General features: G+C 44.0%; 1 protein-coding gene across 2 annotated transcripts in view; it reads right to left on the bottom strand.

Annotated features, from left to right (window-relative positions):
• Positions 1 to 17,652, bottom strand: part of RNASET2 (ribonuclease T2) — a 522,081-nt gene that overhangs the window by 290,322 nt on the left and 214,107 nt on the right. For both annotated transcript variants that reach the window (XM_069607702.1, XM_069607703.1), the window contains one exon: positions 12,807 to 12,864. In XM_069607702.1, the coding sequence (XP_069463803.1) occupies positions 12,807 to 12,864 (58 nt within the window). The remainder of the gene's footprint in view (positions 1 to 12,806; positions 12,865 to 17,652) is intronic.

The following is a 17,652-nucleotide window of genomic DNA, read 5'->3' as shown; positions in this document are numbered from 1 at the left end:
TGTGAAACAGCTTTCGATTGCACCCGACCTTAATTTTAAGATTTCACATTGCTCCTTAGTATTAAATCATTGCTAGGGTTTGTCTAGAACTATCTAAAGTGGCTCCTATAAGAATTTAAACTATTTCAGCAATTTAGCCCTATTTAGAGTTTTTGCACATTCCATTCTCAAGATAACTTTAAAATCATATTGACAGCTTGCCAATCAATTCCGTTTTTCTATTGTGTTGCTGGGGCGAAATTTAGATTGATATAGTGTCTGAATTTTGCCATTCCTGAAACCTGTTCTCTCCTCCCATCTCTTTACATTGTCTATTGGGGGGTTGAGGGGTCTGCAGGGGGAAATAGTAACCACACTGCTATCTGTTCTGAACATACACACAAAGTTTTTTCTGTGCTCAATTCTTTCTCACTATTACTCCTTGTGATTAAAGAGATTGCTTAGTGTTACATAACCCCATTGCTGATTATTGTATACCCATTAAACATGGTGTGATTAATTTGTAACTACATAAATAAATATTTGAACTTCGCAAACCAGCCTGATTCCTGGTTCAGTGTGACCAGGGGGGGTTCCAGGAGAGGGGCGTGATATGAGTGGTACATCGTTCAGAATAAAATAACTTTTAGACACAAATAAATAAGGATTTCAGTTGTGCATCAGACACTAGGCGTTGACTTAGGTGAAGTGCCGGATTGAAATCATTTACAGATTGGGGGCTCGTCCGGGATCCTGAGTTAGACATACCACTTGTGACAGTCTAACACAGCGTGCTAACTCACGGGGTACATACACCTTGTTGGGCTACCACACTGTGCTACACTCTAAAAACACCCTTCAATAGAAACACTCAAAGGAGTTGGCCTGTTTTGCAAAAGTAAAGTAACCCTGAGATAAGTCAGAAGGAAATTAATATTTCCGGAATGGCGACCCCAGGGGAAATTAATATGGCAAAAGAACACCTACTGCACAAACTATCAGGGGTGAATGGGCTGAGCAGGGTCAGAATGTTTGGCTGCAAGAAATCAGACAACAAATCACTGCCATAGAATTAGATATCTGGCAGGACCAGGGCCCATTACATCAAGCACTTAGTGAGCGGTATATGGCCCCAAGGGTAAAAGAAGAGCAATGTAAAATTGCCAAAATAGCCGCATACCTGTACCTCCACATTGGAGAAATACAGGAAAAATATGCCGAAAACCTAGATCTGGTTAAAAGGCAAGTACAATCCCTAGAAAAGAGCCAAACTGATCTGGCCTCTGCAGAGCTAAGGCTACAAAAGAGGCAAGAATCAGAGAGTGAAACCAGACAGTACCTGATAAAAGTAAAAAAGATCTGGATCTCCTGCAGCAAGAGAGGGGAGAGCAAGACACCAAATTAATGACACTACAAAGAGTGTCAGGAAAGATTGGAGTCTCTACTACAGAGCCAACAAAAGCTGGAACAGCAATTAAATTATAATAGGGCCTGCGCAGGGCAGATAATCGCCCTGGAAAATCAGATTGATGAGATCAAAGAAGAAAATAATAACTTAATTCTCAAAGACCTTGTATTTCAAACAGAATTTGATAAAGAGTGCCAGAAAGCTGGTGCATTGAAAAAACAAAAGGGATGACCTGGCTGCACAGAGGGACACTCTAATTCAGGAAAAGGACACCTTAGACCAAGAAGTCAGTTATTTTAAAAACCAAGATGGAAGAAAATCACCTGGCCCTTCAGGGACTGGGTGAGCTCAAAATGGACTATGAAAAACTGTTAGAGCACGCCAGGAGGATGGAAGATGCTCTGGCAAAGAATGACCAGGCCAGTAAGGACAACACTCAGGAGGTGACCCTCCTGCAGCAAAAATTGGCCCAATACTCCAAAATTAGGGAGGAAACACAGAGACAATGAGGTTCTCTGTGTGAAAAATGACAGGCTCCATAGACAAATCGCTATGCAGGAACAACTAATAGAGACCAGTAAGGCCTTAATAGAAGAACAAAGGGGTCAGGTTCTTGCATGGCATTAGGGAGAATGGGCTCAGAGAGTTGAGGTCAGATGGGAGAGGGAAAACCCTGAGCATAACCTCAGGAACCCTGGCACCAGAGACTTTAATCTCTTAAATTCCATGGACTGCCAACCCATGTCCACTGGCTCACATGAGCCAAGGGCCACGGGATGGTAGACTTCAACCCAAGGGGAAATATGGGGATAATAGGCCGGCACCTCCCAGAAATGGATGGACAGGCATCTATGTATAGGTTCCCGAGTACTAGGGACATCTTCTCTGATCAGGGAGACTCCAGTGAGGGGAGGATCAGAGAAATGGATCCTCAGAAATATAACTTACCCAGAGATCAGACGGTAAAATTTGGTGGGGAACTCCATGAAAGTAGGCCCACTAAGAGCATACTAAAAACCTCTTCCCAGCTAGGACAGTAGGGGGGGTACTTAGCCAGTCCTGGGAGCAAGGAGTCAGAAGACTCTTCTGAGCACCACAGGACCCAAGGAACTAGGCCCCCACATTCTGCCAGCCATTCCCAAGCTCACAGAATCCGGGAGAGCCCAGAAGACCAGACAGCCACCTCTGGTAGCAGTGCCTCTGAGTCAGAGGATGAATGGACCAGGGTGACCCGAACTAAAAAAGCCAACAAAGTCAAGAAGGCCTTGCTCAAGGATCCCCTGAAGCAAATAAAAGCCATTAGGAGCATCATTATGCCCTACCATAAGAATGCAAAATATTCGGTTTGGGAGCACCTTGAGCTATTTGAACAGATGATGGAAACTTTCCATCCGAAGGACAGCCAAAGCTGTATTCAATATGTAAAGTGGACATTTTCTCCTGAATACTCCAGCTTCTTTGCGGGGCTGCAGGATCAGAACCATTGTAGGTGGTCCACCTATAGGGCGGCCATCCAGAAACATTTTTCCATTCATAGGAACACTCAAGAGGCTCGCAAGGCAGCCTACAATTTACAATGTGGGGAAGACTAGGCCCCACAAGAATTTGTTCAGTAATTAAAACGTGCCTTTGAGCAGACTACTAGAAGGGTGCGCACTGACAGTAAAGAATTTGTAGAAACCTTCTTTCATGCTCTCCCTAAGTATATTATGACCCAGCTAGTGAGTGACTTTCACGAGACAAGATCACTAGACAGGGTCATTGAAAAAGCAACGTGCATCCATGAGGTGGAGAAGCCGTCGGAAAATAAAAATGGCAGCAAAGGCCCCAAAATAACCAACACCCCTGCTGCTGCTAAGGTGGCAGAGGTGAAGGTTGCCCCCATTTTAGATCAGGAGATGGAGGGGCCTAAAAACCTTCCTGCACAGAACCTAAGCAACCCCAAACTCAAAAGGCCCTCGAGCCAATCACAAACAGGGAGCCAGGGAGGCAACCCCACAAATGGGAACCCTAACTCCCTGACTACATCAGCCCACGATACAAGGGAAATAGACCCATCCTGGGTTATGTGTGGACTCCTCCAGCCGAGGGGGTGTGAGGGGATCCAACCAGACAGCAGGAAACCCAGGGAACTTCCCTCCTCACTTTCCCCAGGAGGGCAGTAATCCCCCAAATGCTGGACCAAATGTCTTTCCTAGGTACCTTCCAAATTTCAACCCCCAAAACAACCCATCTTTCTTTCCTGACTTTCCTGAACCCAGACAGCCCAATCCGGGAGAGGGGAGGCAAAGGGTGGAGGGGTACCAAAACTTTTCAAACCCGGGGTATTTTGTGAGAAGGGATAGTTACCCTTCCCGGGATCAACCCAGGGGAGACATGAGGACCCCGTACCAGCCAGGGTCTGGTGCTCCAGAACAAGGACGGGGGAAGAACCCCGACAATCCACTGGTTCCCAGGGAGGAGGCACAAGGGGAAGGGGGGTGTAAAGCCTCAGAGGAAGCTTCCTTCCCCACTTGTGGAAAGCCCCTGGAAACCCAGGAACCGGAAACCAAAATCTCCTGCCCCCGAAAGTCTGCAACCCAAGGAGCAAGAGGGTGGGTAGGAGAAACAAAAAGCCCAAAAAGACCCATCCTGAGGAGGAGGTACAAATCTTTCCGTTTGAAGGAGAGGGGTCCTCAGAGGATTGGGGGAAAAGGATCTTCTCCTTTAGGGATGGGGTATCTCCTCCCAAAGAAAAATGGGTCCCAAAGGATCCAAAGCCAGACTGGGTAGATGTGGGGAGCGAGGTACCCAGAATGACCAGCACAAAAACCCCCTGGTTCAATCCCATCCTGGTGACTGCCTCCAAAAAGGGGGGCAGCCCAGAATCAGAACCAGGGGAACCCAAAACTTCCCCCATATCTAGCTGTCCCCTTTTTCCTACAGATTCCCAAGATCCCAAACAGAATCCTGCCCAAATCACCTCTCTGTCAGTATCCAAAGCAAGTAAAGTAACCCACCAGTTGGCCAAAAATGTGCATTATCTTTGCCCCCTTGAGGAAAAGGAGGGAAGATTTTATGCCCCAGTCCAGATACAGGGGCAATGTACAATTTTGGCACTGGTGGACACTGGATCCCAAGCTACCCTTCTGTCAAAAAGGGCCTTTGGTCAACTGAATTCGGGAAGGGGGAGAAATACCAAATTCCTCTCACCACTCTTCCTGGACAACTTCAGAACTTCAGACGGGAAAGCGAATATGTACATTAAAATTGGGTGACACAAGGTGAAGCACCCGGTCATAGTTGTGACTGCAGATGGCAACCCTTATTTACAAGGGAATAACATCCTGCGTGGGTTGTCTCCCCTCATAGATTGTGTAAACAAGGTCCTTGGACCCAGACTAGCCGACCAATAAAATTGAAACATAGTGTCAACCATGTTAGTTTAAATGGAACATGCCACATGGTTGAACAAAAACCTGACCAAATAGAATTTCACTTCCAGAATAATCAAATCCCAGACGCGACAGTAATTGCAGTAGGACAGCAAACTGGTGATGGGGAGTCCTCCCTTTTTCTGACAATCTTCCAGTCTAAGGTGGCATTCCACACTGGAAGGAAACGCTCTGAAATTCTATACAAATTCACAATCAGAAAATTCCATTCCCACAGCCCAAAAAGATGAGAAATTGGCTCAAAGCTTGGCTGATATTCAGAAAATTGGAGAGCAGTTGTTCATCCCCATTCAGTTAAATGAGGGGAAGGACTCTGTTCTCGGCCGAGTACGTCTGAACAACGGTAAGAGCTTCATCAGCGAGCCCATGTTCCGCAAACTACCAAAAGATCCAGCCATTCCCACATTTAAACTGTTAGACAAATAGGAAATGGACCTGGAAACCCCCAATTCCAAACATCTCCTGCCTAGCAGGTGTATGCTCAAAATATCCATAGGCAACAAGAGCATAGTCCGTAATTATTGGGTCGTGCGAGATGTCCCTGCTGCATTTTATTTAGGCAGTGACATTCTCAATCGCTTTGCCATTAGTTTGTACCTAATAAACTTCAAAGCTTGGTCCCGATTAGCGGGTAATCCCATGGACTTTGATGTCCCAGAGAAAATATTTCGGTAAGCACAACTGCTGCCATATGCAGTTGAAATTCAGATTGGAGAGGAAGTCACCATCCCAGAACGGACCTGACAATTCTCACTGGAAGTAAAAATTAAAAGAGGACAGAAACTGAAAAACCCTGACGCCTATGTCCATCTCAATGCTCATTTACAACAGCAAGGGTTGGGGGTAAACCCAACACCACTAGTCAACATAGAACACAACACCATTCCAATAGAGGTGGATAACAGCGACCTAAAGAGTATCACTCTGGCCGCAGGCACCATTATTGGAATGGCGGTTGATGACCAACATTTTTCCATAGATTTAGGTAATGAACTGTTAGGACCAATCCCCAAGGACCGTTTTGACAGTGATAGTGACGATGACAAAACCAGACAGGATCTTCACCCAGCATGGGGGGGGGGGCAGACTTCTTGGTGTACTCTTCCTGCCCTTATGGTAAGGAAGATGTGACCTGTGACTTCAGGAGGGATGAGGTGATCTTTCAAGTCTGCAAGGACTGCCTTCCCCACCTGAAGCCATCAGTCCAAATCAGCACTCTGACCAGGGACTTCTCCACCCAGCTGGAGGAGGCCGCTGAGATAGCCAAACCGGAAGTCTTTCCAGGCTTCAGGCAGATGGTTGAAGAGAGAGTCAACCTAGCCGATGCCTGTGAGACTCTGGAGCAAAAGCAACAACTGAAACAAGTTTTCTTAGATTTTCAAGATCTCTTTGCGGGGACTCATATGGCTTTGGTTGCACCGACATCCACACAACAATTCCCACAGACCCTGGCATGACTCCAGTGTTCGCTTGCCTCTCGCATCAATGGAGTGCCTTACTCAAAAGCTCAACTGTGAAGGAACACATAGCGGAGATCCGTTATGTCCTGACACAGTTGAGGGCTGTCGCAGCAAAACTCTCCTTTCAAAAGGCACAGTGGTGCAGAACCCGTGTCAATTTCTTGGGGCATGAGATTACTCCTCAGGGTCTCTGTCCCAGGAAAAGAAAGTGGAGGCACTCCAGAAATTAAAAAACACCACGACTCTGCGGGAACTAAGGAGCCTCCTTGAACTAAATAATAACAGCAGAAAGTTCATTGAGGACTACGCAGAGATCACAAGACCCCTGATCCATCTTTTGAAGGGGGAGGGGGTTCAAGTGGGAGTGGGGTCCAGAACAAGCCGAGGCAGTAAGACAACTCAAAAGAAGCCTCTCACAAGCGCCTTGCCTAGCTTACCCAGTCAAAAACAAGGAGTTCTTCTTGGAGACAGGGTTCTCTAATACATGCTTGACTACAGTATTATATCAAAAGCATGACAAGGTCAATAAAGTAATCTCCTATGCGAGTAAAACTTTATCCTTGGTGGAGGAAAAATTCAACGATTGTGAGAAGGCAGTCCTGGCAACGGTGTGGGCATTGAAGAATTACCACCCGTTTATCCAGGGATAACACATCATAGTGGAGATTCCACACCAGCCTCTGCAATATCTTCAGAGTGACAGAATCCGGGCCGGAAATGTGAGTAATTCCCGAATTACTTCCTGGATTCCGGTAATGCAAGGCTTTCCTGTGGAGGTCAGATATGGCCAAAACAAGAAGAGTCACCTCGCGCAAGGTCTGGCTGACTTGCATAATTGTGCCAGAGAAAACTGTTCGAGGACGAAAGTCTTAAAATCAAGGACAACATGGAGGCATACCTGAATTCCCCACACAAAGTCTTTAAAAGTGCATTCCTGTTTTCCCATTCTTGCGCCTGTCTCAACGTTTGATTGTAGCTAACATCCACAGCTTTAATTCGCATCCAAAACTGCATTCCAAATCCATACGTTTCTCCCGTAATTGCGATTATCACGCACGGAAAGGTTTGCACCGAATTTTCATTTAAGGAAATCCTGCCACGTGTGAAACAGCTTTTGATTGCACCCAACATTCATTTTAAGATTTCACATTGCTTCTTAGTATTAAATCATTGCTAGGGTTTGTCTGGAACTATCCAAAGCGGCTCCCACAAGAATTTAAACAATTTCAGCAATTTAGCCCATATTTAGTGTTTTTAAATCATTTTGACAGCTTGCCAATCAATTCCGTTTTTCTTTTGTATTGCTGGGGGGAAATTGGGATTGATATATTGTCTGAATTTTACCATTCCTGAAACCTGTTCTCTCCTCCTATCTCTTTACATTGTCTATTGGAGGGTTGAGGGATGTTCAGGGGGAAATAGTAACCACACTGCTACCTGTTCTGAACATGCACACAAAAGTTTTATTTCTGTGCTGAATTGTGCTGTGCTCCTTGTGATTAAAGAGATTGCTTAGTGTTATATCACCCCATTGGTGATTATTGTATACCCATTAAACATAGTGTGATTAATTTGTAACTACATACATAAATATTTTAACTTTGCAAACCAGCCTGATTCCTGGTTCAGTGTGACCAGTGGGGTTCCAGGAGAGGGGCGTGATATGAGTGGTACATCGTTCAGAATAAAATAACTTTTAGACACAAATAAATAAGGATTTCAGTTGTGCATTACACGCTAGGCGTTGACTTAGGTGAAGTGCCGGATTGAAATCACTTACAATCAGAATGATGTAATCAACCACAAACTTGGATCCAATTACCTGCCACTACTACAACATTTGTGGAAAAGGCAAATAAACTTCTAAAACCTAATTTCAAAGACAAACATGCGTTCGATTCAGCAATTCAGGAAAAGAAGCGCAATCTAACAAAAGAAGTTCAAGGGATAAGGAAAGGAACCAGTCTAGCAAAAATGACACTCGCCACATGCTGGCAACCATTTCAAATAAAAACACAAATGTGTGGTCAATGATAAATGAAACCGTTTCAGCTCAGAAAGCAACTACTAATGCAATATCGTAAACAAAATGGATTGCATTCTATGCAACCTTATATACTGAAGACGCTAGAACCATCATAACTGAAAAACCAAAAAACAAACGTGCAAAAATAAAAATAAAAATATCTAAACCAGAAATTCTAAAGGTTAATTAAGAAAGCGAGTGCCTCACGAGCTCCAGGCCCGGATGTGTTAACAAACTTTATAATAAAGAAGGCACCTGAAGAATGGACAAACTTCTGCTATGTGCTTTTTAATATAATTGGAGCATCGAAAACTATAACACCATCCTGGAAGCGATCCGTGATCATTCCAATCTTCAAAAAAGGATCTAGGCACGAGGCAAAAAACTACTGCCCCATCGCATTTTTAGGTGTGCTTGGTCAAATCTATGCCTCAATGTTATTAGATCACCTGAAACGGAGTAACATCTCGGGCCACTCTGACGAAAGGCAATGTGGATTCGTAAGAGGAGTAGGATGCTCACTAAATATATTCCTATTGAGCATGCTAAAGATGAGAGCACTCCACAAAGGAGACAAAACATACATTGCCCTAGTAGACTTCGGCCAGGCCTTTCATAGTGTAGACAGCGCACTACTCTGGTCAAAGTTGTCTCAGTGGAATTGCCCGCGGAACATCCTGGAACCTATAATGGCCCTGTATACAGAAACGCCAATTCAGGTGAAATTGAACTGTGGGGGCTTGTTATCCGAGGACATAAAAACATAAAAAGGCATCAAACAATTTGTCCTCTAGCTTCAGAATTGTTTATGTTGTTTCTATCAGATATGGGCCTCACAGTCCATGAAGAAACAATATTTTGTAAAATACAAGGGCAATGACTAGGACACCTACTATATGCGGATGACCTAATACTACTAGACCAGACTAAAAATCTGCCTTCAACGAAAACTAAATATGCTAAATATCTACACCGAGCAGAGTGGCCTCAGAATCACAGATAAAACAATGATCCTTGTGTTTGAATCATTGACAGGCAGATGAAAAAAAGAAATTCAAATGGCATTTAGCAAAAACAGCCCTTGTGCCAAGTATCGGAAGCAAAATACCTTGGAGTGATAATCAACTCAAGTAAGACTGATATAAATCACCAAGCTGCCATTAAAACAAGAATCCAGGAGTTAACAACTCAATGCAGGATAACACATCAAAATATGGCAAATACACCTTAACTCCAATATTAAGCTTTGACAAGCAGAAAGTGTGCCCAATTGCAACATATGTAGCAGAATCAGCATTGTACCCATTATGGAAAATTTGGGCAACAATCGAGGGACACTTTTGGAAAAAAATCTTACATCTTCCAGAAAGCCTTCCAGTACAACTCATCCGACATGAACTGGGACTGCGTTCCCCTACACGCAGCAGTTGAGTGGAACTCGCTGTCATTGTTTTGAAAAATCCTGCTTGATGAATCTGAAATCCAAATCAAGATCTTAAAACACAAAGTTGACCAGCAGAATGACTGCACATTAGAAGAATGTTCTAAATGCTGCACAAACCTAATCACCAACGCCGGAATCGCAACAACCCGGACGCTTAGGCAAAAAAAATGTGGACCCATGATTGGGTTAGAACTGAAGACCGTAGAACCAGAAAGCCCTGAATAGTTTGCCATGGTATTTAAGCAAATTTCCATCTCCAATATACAGATCCCTATTTATGCGCTTCAGATTACATTTATTTCGAACTAAAGAAACATTAGCCTCCAGAAAACAGATAGACGAAAACGACAAACTATGCCAATCATGCAAGGAGGACAATGAAACGCTAAGACACGTAATAATGAAATGCAAGCAACTGTGCCCCAGAGAACAAAGAATATTGGAATTTTCACAAATGACTTTCGTCCAATGGAAGTTTACTCTCCCCCATTTTGTGCCACCAGTAGTAAAGACTGCAAATTAATTGTGGCACTTGGAAAATTGCTTCCAGAAATATTTTCTAGGGACACATGGGACAGTTTGTTTTCCACTGCAAAAGACAAACTCACTGAGATGACAAGCACGTATCGTATTGCCCATAGCACTGATATTAAATTGAATTGTCATGAATTTTAAATGCATTTGACTTTTGAAACAAACCACATGCTAATACATTTTTAAAAAAGTATAGCCCCTATACAGAAGTGTTTCTAGGCGCCACAAGACAAAAAATGGTGGGGGGGGGGGACATAGGAAAGACAACAACAATGACGGTTATATTGGCCATGTGACAATCCTACTGTGCAGGGGAGGGAGGAGTAGAGGCATGTTGGGGGTCAGAGTATGTGAATGACAGCAGTGGGAGACGCAAAGTGGGTGAGCAAGAGCCAGGGAAAAAAAGGGAAAGGGCAGATAAATGCGATGGACAGGGAGGACCAGATTCATGCTAGTCAGGGGCAGTGTGCCAAAGGGCAAGTGCTGGTAGGGGATACAGGGAGAGACTGGTAAGGGGTGGTCCGGCCCCTGTATGACTCAGAAGGGACCAGGCCCCAGTCACAGCGGCAGAGGGACATTAACAGAAAAGGAAAGTCTTGAGAAGTTTCCAGAACTTAAGAAGATTCGGCTCAAGTCTGAGAAGGGCAGAGAGAACGTTCTAGAGGGAGGAACCTGCCGAGGTGAGGTATCTATCTACCACTCTCTATTTGGAGAAATGTCTGACCTGCAGAGAGTTGGAGCAAGAGGACCAAAGAACTCTAGCTGGGAGGTATTTAGGGAGAGAAAGCTGGATATAGAGAGGCCCCAGACAGTCTTGTGGATGACGCAAAGGGTCTTGAATTTGATGCTTGCGGTCACCGAGAACTAGTGGAGAGATTTTAAGGCTGGAGACATGCAGTCCCTGGACTTGAGGCCAAGGCTAAGTCTTGTAGCCCTATTCTGGATTAGTTGAAGGGGCGGTGGGAGGAAAGAGGCAGATTGAGGAAGAGGCTTTTGCAGTAGTCTAGCCTAGAGAGAATAAGGGCACTGGAGAAGTTGAGTTGGGGGGAAGGTGAAGAAAGGAAGAATGCCTCTGAGGAGGTGGAGATGAAAACTGGACTTCTTGGCAAGGTCCGTGATGTGTGGAGATAAAGAGATAGGAGTTGAAGATGACACAAACGTTTTTTGCCTCACAAGAAGGCGAGGGGAGCCCCCCCCCCCCCAAGGACAGTGGCCAGAGAGTGGGGAGGGGGGGGGGGGACAGTGAGCCAGTGTGGGATACATGTGAGACGGGTATCCAAAATAAAACCTAATGATTTTACTGTCATGGCAAACTGAAGGGACACCTAAAAGTTTAGCTTCATGAAAATTTATGAAGAAGGGATCTGCTTCACATGCGAGAATAAGAAGAATTCTGTTTTTAAGTGTTTAAAAATAATTAGAGGCCCTCTAACCCCGGAATATCCAGTGTGCACTCACCCAATCTCTGTAAATCTCTGCTTGAAGATAATTTCAGGTACAGTTGGGCATCATCGGCATACAGATGCATGCAAACATTACGTTCAGCTATAATATCTCCTAACGGCTCCATGTAGAGCTTAAATAGAATAAGTGATCAAATCTGCCCAACGGAACTCCAAAGGGCATGCGTCCAGTGGATAAGTGTTACTGGTTGATTAAAATTCATTTATGCCGGTTTCTTAAAAGGGACTCAATCCAATTCAGTACAGTGCCCGTGATACCCTTTCTTTGTTTCAATATGTCAAGAAGAATCTTGTGATCAAGGATATAAAATGGCACTGCCCAGTATAATGAAACTAACACGCAACAACCCTTATCAAAACTCTGCAATGTTGCTGTTTCTGTGCCCTGCTCTAAAACCTACATGGGAAGCAGTTACTAAATCTTGCGTTCTGATCCATTAACTTAAATGTACAGATACCGTTTTTTCTATAAACGTCGCCAGAAATGGAAGAGATGTTACAGGTCTATAGGTAGCCAAAAGATTGGCATTAAGATTTTTTTTTTTTTTTAATAAGGGTGTACATGCCAGATTCTGGGAAGCACCCCTGTATTAACGATAGATGTAAAATCTGCAAAAGATCGTTGCAAAAACAGATAAACATTATTTTAGCTTCTTTGCTGGACATGGGCCTTCAGCAGAAAGCGTGTGTTTAGTTCATCCATTAATGGCCAAACCTCCTTTATACACGGTAGGGGAAAAAGAATCCCACCCCTGCCTAGTTTCACAAGTAGGAGCCACACACTGGTGGTGGATGGGCGAGGAATCTCGTCCCTGATCATAGATATTAATCTTAGATATTAATTCAGCAAGGAACCTTCCAAATCTTGACACTTTAGACTCCGAGTACCATCTGATCTTGTCTTGGATTTGCGATCACTTGGAAAATAGCATTTTTGGCTTTATTATAGCCTGATCATAAGCCGATTTATAATAGAAGGTATAATGTTTGTAAATTATATTTGGTCATACACAGTTACAACATGAATACAAATCTTCTGACAAAAAACAAAATCATACCATTATTTCTGCTTCATTGAAGTGCCAGGAGTTGTTACACGACTCTGCTCGATCTGGCCTGATGCAAAAAGAAAGGAGTTTATGAATAATGGTTAGCAACAGGTGGTTACATTTCAGGTATTCATTAATGTGATTCGAATACTGATCTTCAATTTTTAATTTAGCATAATGCAGCTTTAAAGGGGAGCTTCCATATTTAGAAAAGATAGCCCCCCTAAAACATCTGTGCGCCCACTCACATGTTTAATCAACTTTGTGGTCAGTAGATGACTGCAAAAGTTTTTGGTGAACACATTTTCGCAAGCTTCCTCTAGGTTTTGAGCACAGTAAAGAGGTGTTGATGCAAAATCTAATGGTACGCAACAGAAGCACCGCCATTCTTTCACTGCCCAGGTCAGCTTTCATTTCTCCTGTACACAGTCCCACACATCTCACACTCCACGCAGCACTTGCTGGACGGGTGGCTTAGGCTAGTTATAGGACTGAACTATTGACATGGCCCGATGTCATGGTATCATGCGTGTGAAACATTTCTACTGTCCCGGTTCTGTTATAAACCAAAAAGAGCTTGTGTGGTGGGATGGAGAACGACGTAGATGAGGATCATGTCCTTGGCAGCGATCATATGAAGGGGCCTCCTAGTGAGTTCAATACCACAAGACTTGGGTAGTAAAATAACAAAGTTCTGTACTATGCATGATTTGTGTACGGCCAATCTAGCGAAGTGCTCTCTTGCTTAAGCCTGTCAAATGAAGAATTATGCTCGGTGTGAGGCTTGTGCAGAAAACGTTTCCAATGAGCATTCTTTTAGTCGCTTTTATTAATACATCTTGCAAAAATCATGAATTGATCCACACAAGTAAATAAATTAAAACAAATTATACATTTTAAGCACCCTGGGGACAATCACAACTGTAAGGTTGTACCCGCGTAACCTTTTCCATAGGTACCATGTGCTTGTGTGGTTTTCAACAGCAGGAATATGTGGTATTCACAAATGACTAATCAACATTGGCATCATTTTCACATGTCACAAGTTACCAGCCTAGTTGGACGGCTTTCAAAACCCGGTATGCATGTATGTGGGAGCATTGTGCGATTTCTGTTTGCAACATGTACTGTATATATTTTCATTCCATTTAGGTTTCTTAAAAGGGGATATTATTCAGTATGAGGCAAGTAGGCCAGCTCACAAAGCGTGCGATGCATTCAAGCTTCTGCCTGCAAAATGTTTTGACAAGATCAGCCTCAAATCCCCACCCTAAAGGGCAACCAGCCATAACAGACACTGGACATCTCCATGCATACACACAGCACACCATCTCTTACTCGCCAAGAGTCAACTGATACTAGCCAGTGGCGAGTGCAAATTGTGCACCCTGCCATTTCACCTGCACTGCTACTCGCCAAGGTTTCTTGGCATGCCACATTATTTCACACAATGCCAATTAATGTTACTAAAATGACAGGAAAGTGAAATACCATGAACGGCAAGAGTGTGAAGGAAAAAAACGACATGTCCCATAAACGACTATGTTGGTCCGGTCTCTTCGTGCTACTTCAACCATTAGCTCAATAATGGACAACATCTCTTCCTCCCTCTGAATGGAGCGAGTCCTCCTCTTTTCCGCTGCATTCAATACCTCTGCCACATCATGCTTCAGAAACGGTAATAAAACACAAGAACCCGCGAAATTGCCACACCAGGTAACCTCTCCCCGGAGAAGAGAGGTTACATCTCTGATGTGCACTGGCTACAGACAGACCAGCAGCTGAAATGTGAATTGGCCGCCTTGCAGACACCAACATCACGTGCTTGAAACATGAAGAAACTGCAGCAGTTACTCATGTACATTTCCCTTTAAAGAGCTCGTGGCACCAGGGGAACCTGCGTCACAGCATACATATATGCATTGATAGCCTCTACTTAAGAATGGCATCGATTCACAGACTGCTGAAACAAATATAAAAAACCAAGATGACCATCGTCTCAGTGTCTATGATGAAACTCAATTGCCAAACTTGTGTGAGAAATCGACTTTAGAGAGACTGAGAACTACGATTTTCCTCCTCTTCTTTCTGTTTGGTTTGTTCTATCTCATCTCGACTGACTTCTTTTTCTCCCTATGTCCACTTTCTTCCTGCTCATTTTTTGGACTGGGACAGAAACAATGTTGTAATTAAGTTTTGAAAAAATTATTAATTCAATGAACTCAAATAAATAAAATAAAAATATATATATATTTTTAGGAGCAATGCTAAGCATCCATTGTATTAAATTAGAAGTGGCATTCTGTTTTTGTTTGGCATACATGACAATGCTTGCCTCCAAACGGTGTGTGTGCAGTATGAGCAGAAACTTAGTTTAAGTACACTGCACGCACCCCTTTGGAAATAAAATACTGGAGTAAAGCGAAGCTATACATTCTAAAAAGATGGATGTAGTGGTATTACAGGAACTGGAGGCATTACAAAACTTTAATGCGTTGCATACATTGTCTTGCAATTCAACCTTTCCACTCATTGGCTGAGCATATGAAAGCACACAACTGCAATCAACCTCGCTTTGTCAAAGAAGCTGCTCACGTGAAGGCCTTTGTGCATTTGGCGAGGAACGAACACTTCACCCATACGTTGAAGGCACTTTCCTCGTCGGCACTGGCACTGCATCCGAAAGATGCAGCCTAGTAGGGGGGTTGGCCATGTTTAGAAGAGACAATAAGGATGCTATCAGACAGGAGAAGGGCAGACAAGTCGCTCGATCCAGAGAAATCCGTCATCTCTGAAAAGATGACCTCAATTCCCTGAGATTCCTACACTCCCCAATTTCACGCAGGTTCCAAAATATGGCAGCGATATGCTTCAGACAGGAAGCTTGTAAACAGACCAATCAGCCATTAGGATTTCAGTAAAGAACCATCGCTTATTCTGTTTAATCATCTTGGGAGAAATCTCTAGCCTAGAATCTTACTGAACAGAACCAATTCGAAGGGTGCTGCCAGGATTGATGAGCACCATGTAGAGAAGCGCTGACAACTCTTCCCCTTGCCACCTCGAAGAGACAATAGAGATGCACTGCAGAAGAAGGCCCACCTGCTGCTACAAAAGACCAGCACCCAGAAGGCCCTTAAAACTCTTTGAGGGGACTGATAAAATGACCCACAGCATTAATACCACTGGCGCTGCTAGTATCCTGCAGAATAGCATTTTTGATTCGAGGCACATTGAGTCAGAGCCAAATCGCCACACATAGGCTGCCGATTCTCTTACCCACCCCATCACCTGTGCCCGGAGCCACAGCACTGAAGCGTGGAGCTGCCTGGGTGCCAGTGGAGACACCAGAGTTCAAGCCATTCACAGCCAATCAAGCCCCTATTGAGCCAGTTCAGGCGATTTCAATTCGAGACACGAATCAATGCATTGGAAATACCCTAGAAGACCATTTAAATGCCACCAAGACACAAAACAATAAACAAAAAAAACACCAAATAGACTATGCTAAATGTAAATTGGGCTAGAGGTACCCAACAAGGCTGTTCTCGGTTCTGACCACATCGGTCTTGTACCTGTGGCTCTAAAGTCAGTTTACAACCTCTTCCCCTACCATAACAAGACATTCAAAGTAATTATTTAACACTTCCCCTGCCCCAAAATCAATTTCATTTAGGATTGGCATTTGTACATCTTACTGCCCAGATTCTGAACGCAGTCAGTTAATCCCAATTCACAGCGTTCTTGAGGGCACCATAAACGCATACAATCAGTGGATGCTGCAGGAAGGTGCCCCATATTACATAGAACTTAGCTTCAGTGGCCTTAAAAGTTGTGGAGAGTTTTTCCAATGCAATAATTCGGCCGACTTTTAACAGCCACATGGGCCTTTCTGGAGGCTCTCTTCCCCACACTTACTGCTTCATCTTCCAGCAAACAAGAGACTATAAAGCAAGAATGGCAAGCCAGACCTGCTCTCATCGCAGACAACCAGCACCAGCAGTAGAGGGCGCTTATATATACACACGGGAATTCCTATTTTCCCAAGCATAGATCTCATCTCCAAACAAAAATCCCGTAGCCTGGAACAGCCCCAACGAACATAAATATATCTCCCCCTTTTCTCCACATTCTCTCCAGCAGGCATCCTGCCTACATCTATCAATTGAGTGTAGTCTTACAGGTGTATAATCCCAAGACTTCATATTGGACCACTCTGAGCTGAACGCTGCAGGTGTACTTCTGCACCGCCACCAGGCATTCTTCCAGAAAAACCTCAGGGATTGCGGAGCCTGAATAGGTTTCCCCCACATCCGTCTTAAACGCTCTATCTCTGAACGGGCAATAGCCCATCGGAATTTATTAATCTTAGATATAGGTGCTTCACAGCATCGGAGCAAAATTCTAGCTTTTCAACTTCCGTAAACTGCCTGGTAGTCACATCCCAAAATTGAGCTATGTGACACCTAGTGTCTGATTTGCATGCACTCAAACCTATCTTACTTATTGCTCCCAGAATTCCCTTTTAAACTCCCCAAAAAATTAAATAGTCCCCCTGCTCCCTGCACCACAGCCCTGGAACATGTCCCCAACGTGTGCACATCCTCGAAGCCACCAGGCGATGAAGGCCTTTGTTTGAAGCCAAGGTGGCAAATCAGGATTTTGAAAGATCAGAGTGAGAGGGGACGGAAACGCAGTGAGACCAGATCTGTGAATCGCTCCATACAATGTATAGGGTTAACTGGCAATGAGAGGACAGGACTGGTCTCGTCTCACCCATGGCTGTGCCTAAATCCTTGTCCCAGATACTGCCTGTTTCAAAAGGGGCCTTTGCCATACAGATTTAAACTTCATC

The sequence above is a fragment of the Ambystoma mexicanum genome, chromosome 4q, assembly GCF_040938575.1.
Source record: "Ambystoma mexicanum isolate Mex_15411 chromosome 4q, UKY_AmexF1_1, whole genome shotgun sequence".
In the NCBI taxonomy this organism is placed as follows: Eukaryota; Metazoa; Chordata; class Amphibia; order Caudata; family Ambystomatidae; genus Ambystoma; species Ambystoma mexicanum.
The sequence above is the reverse complement of the archived record's forward strand: the minus strand, read 5'-3'. Positions and strand labels throughout refer to the sequence as shown.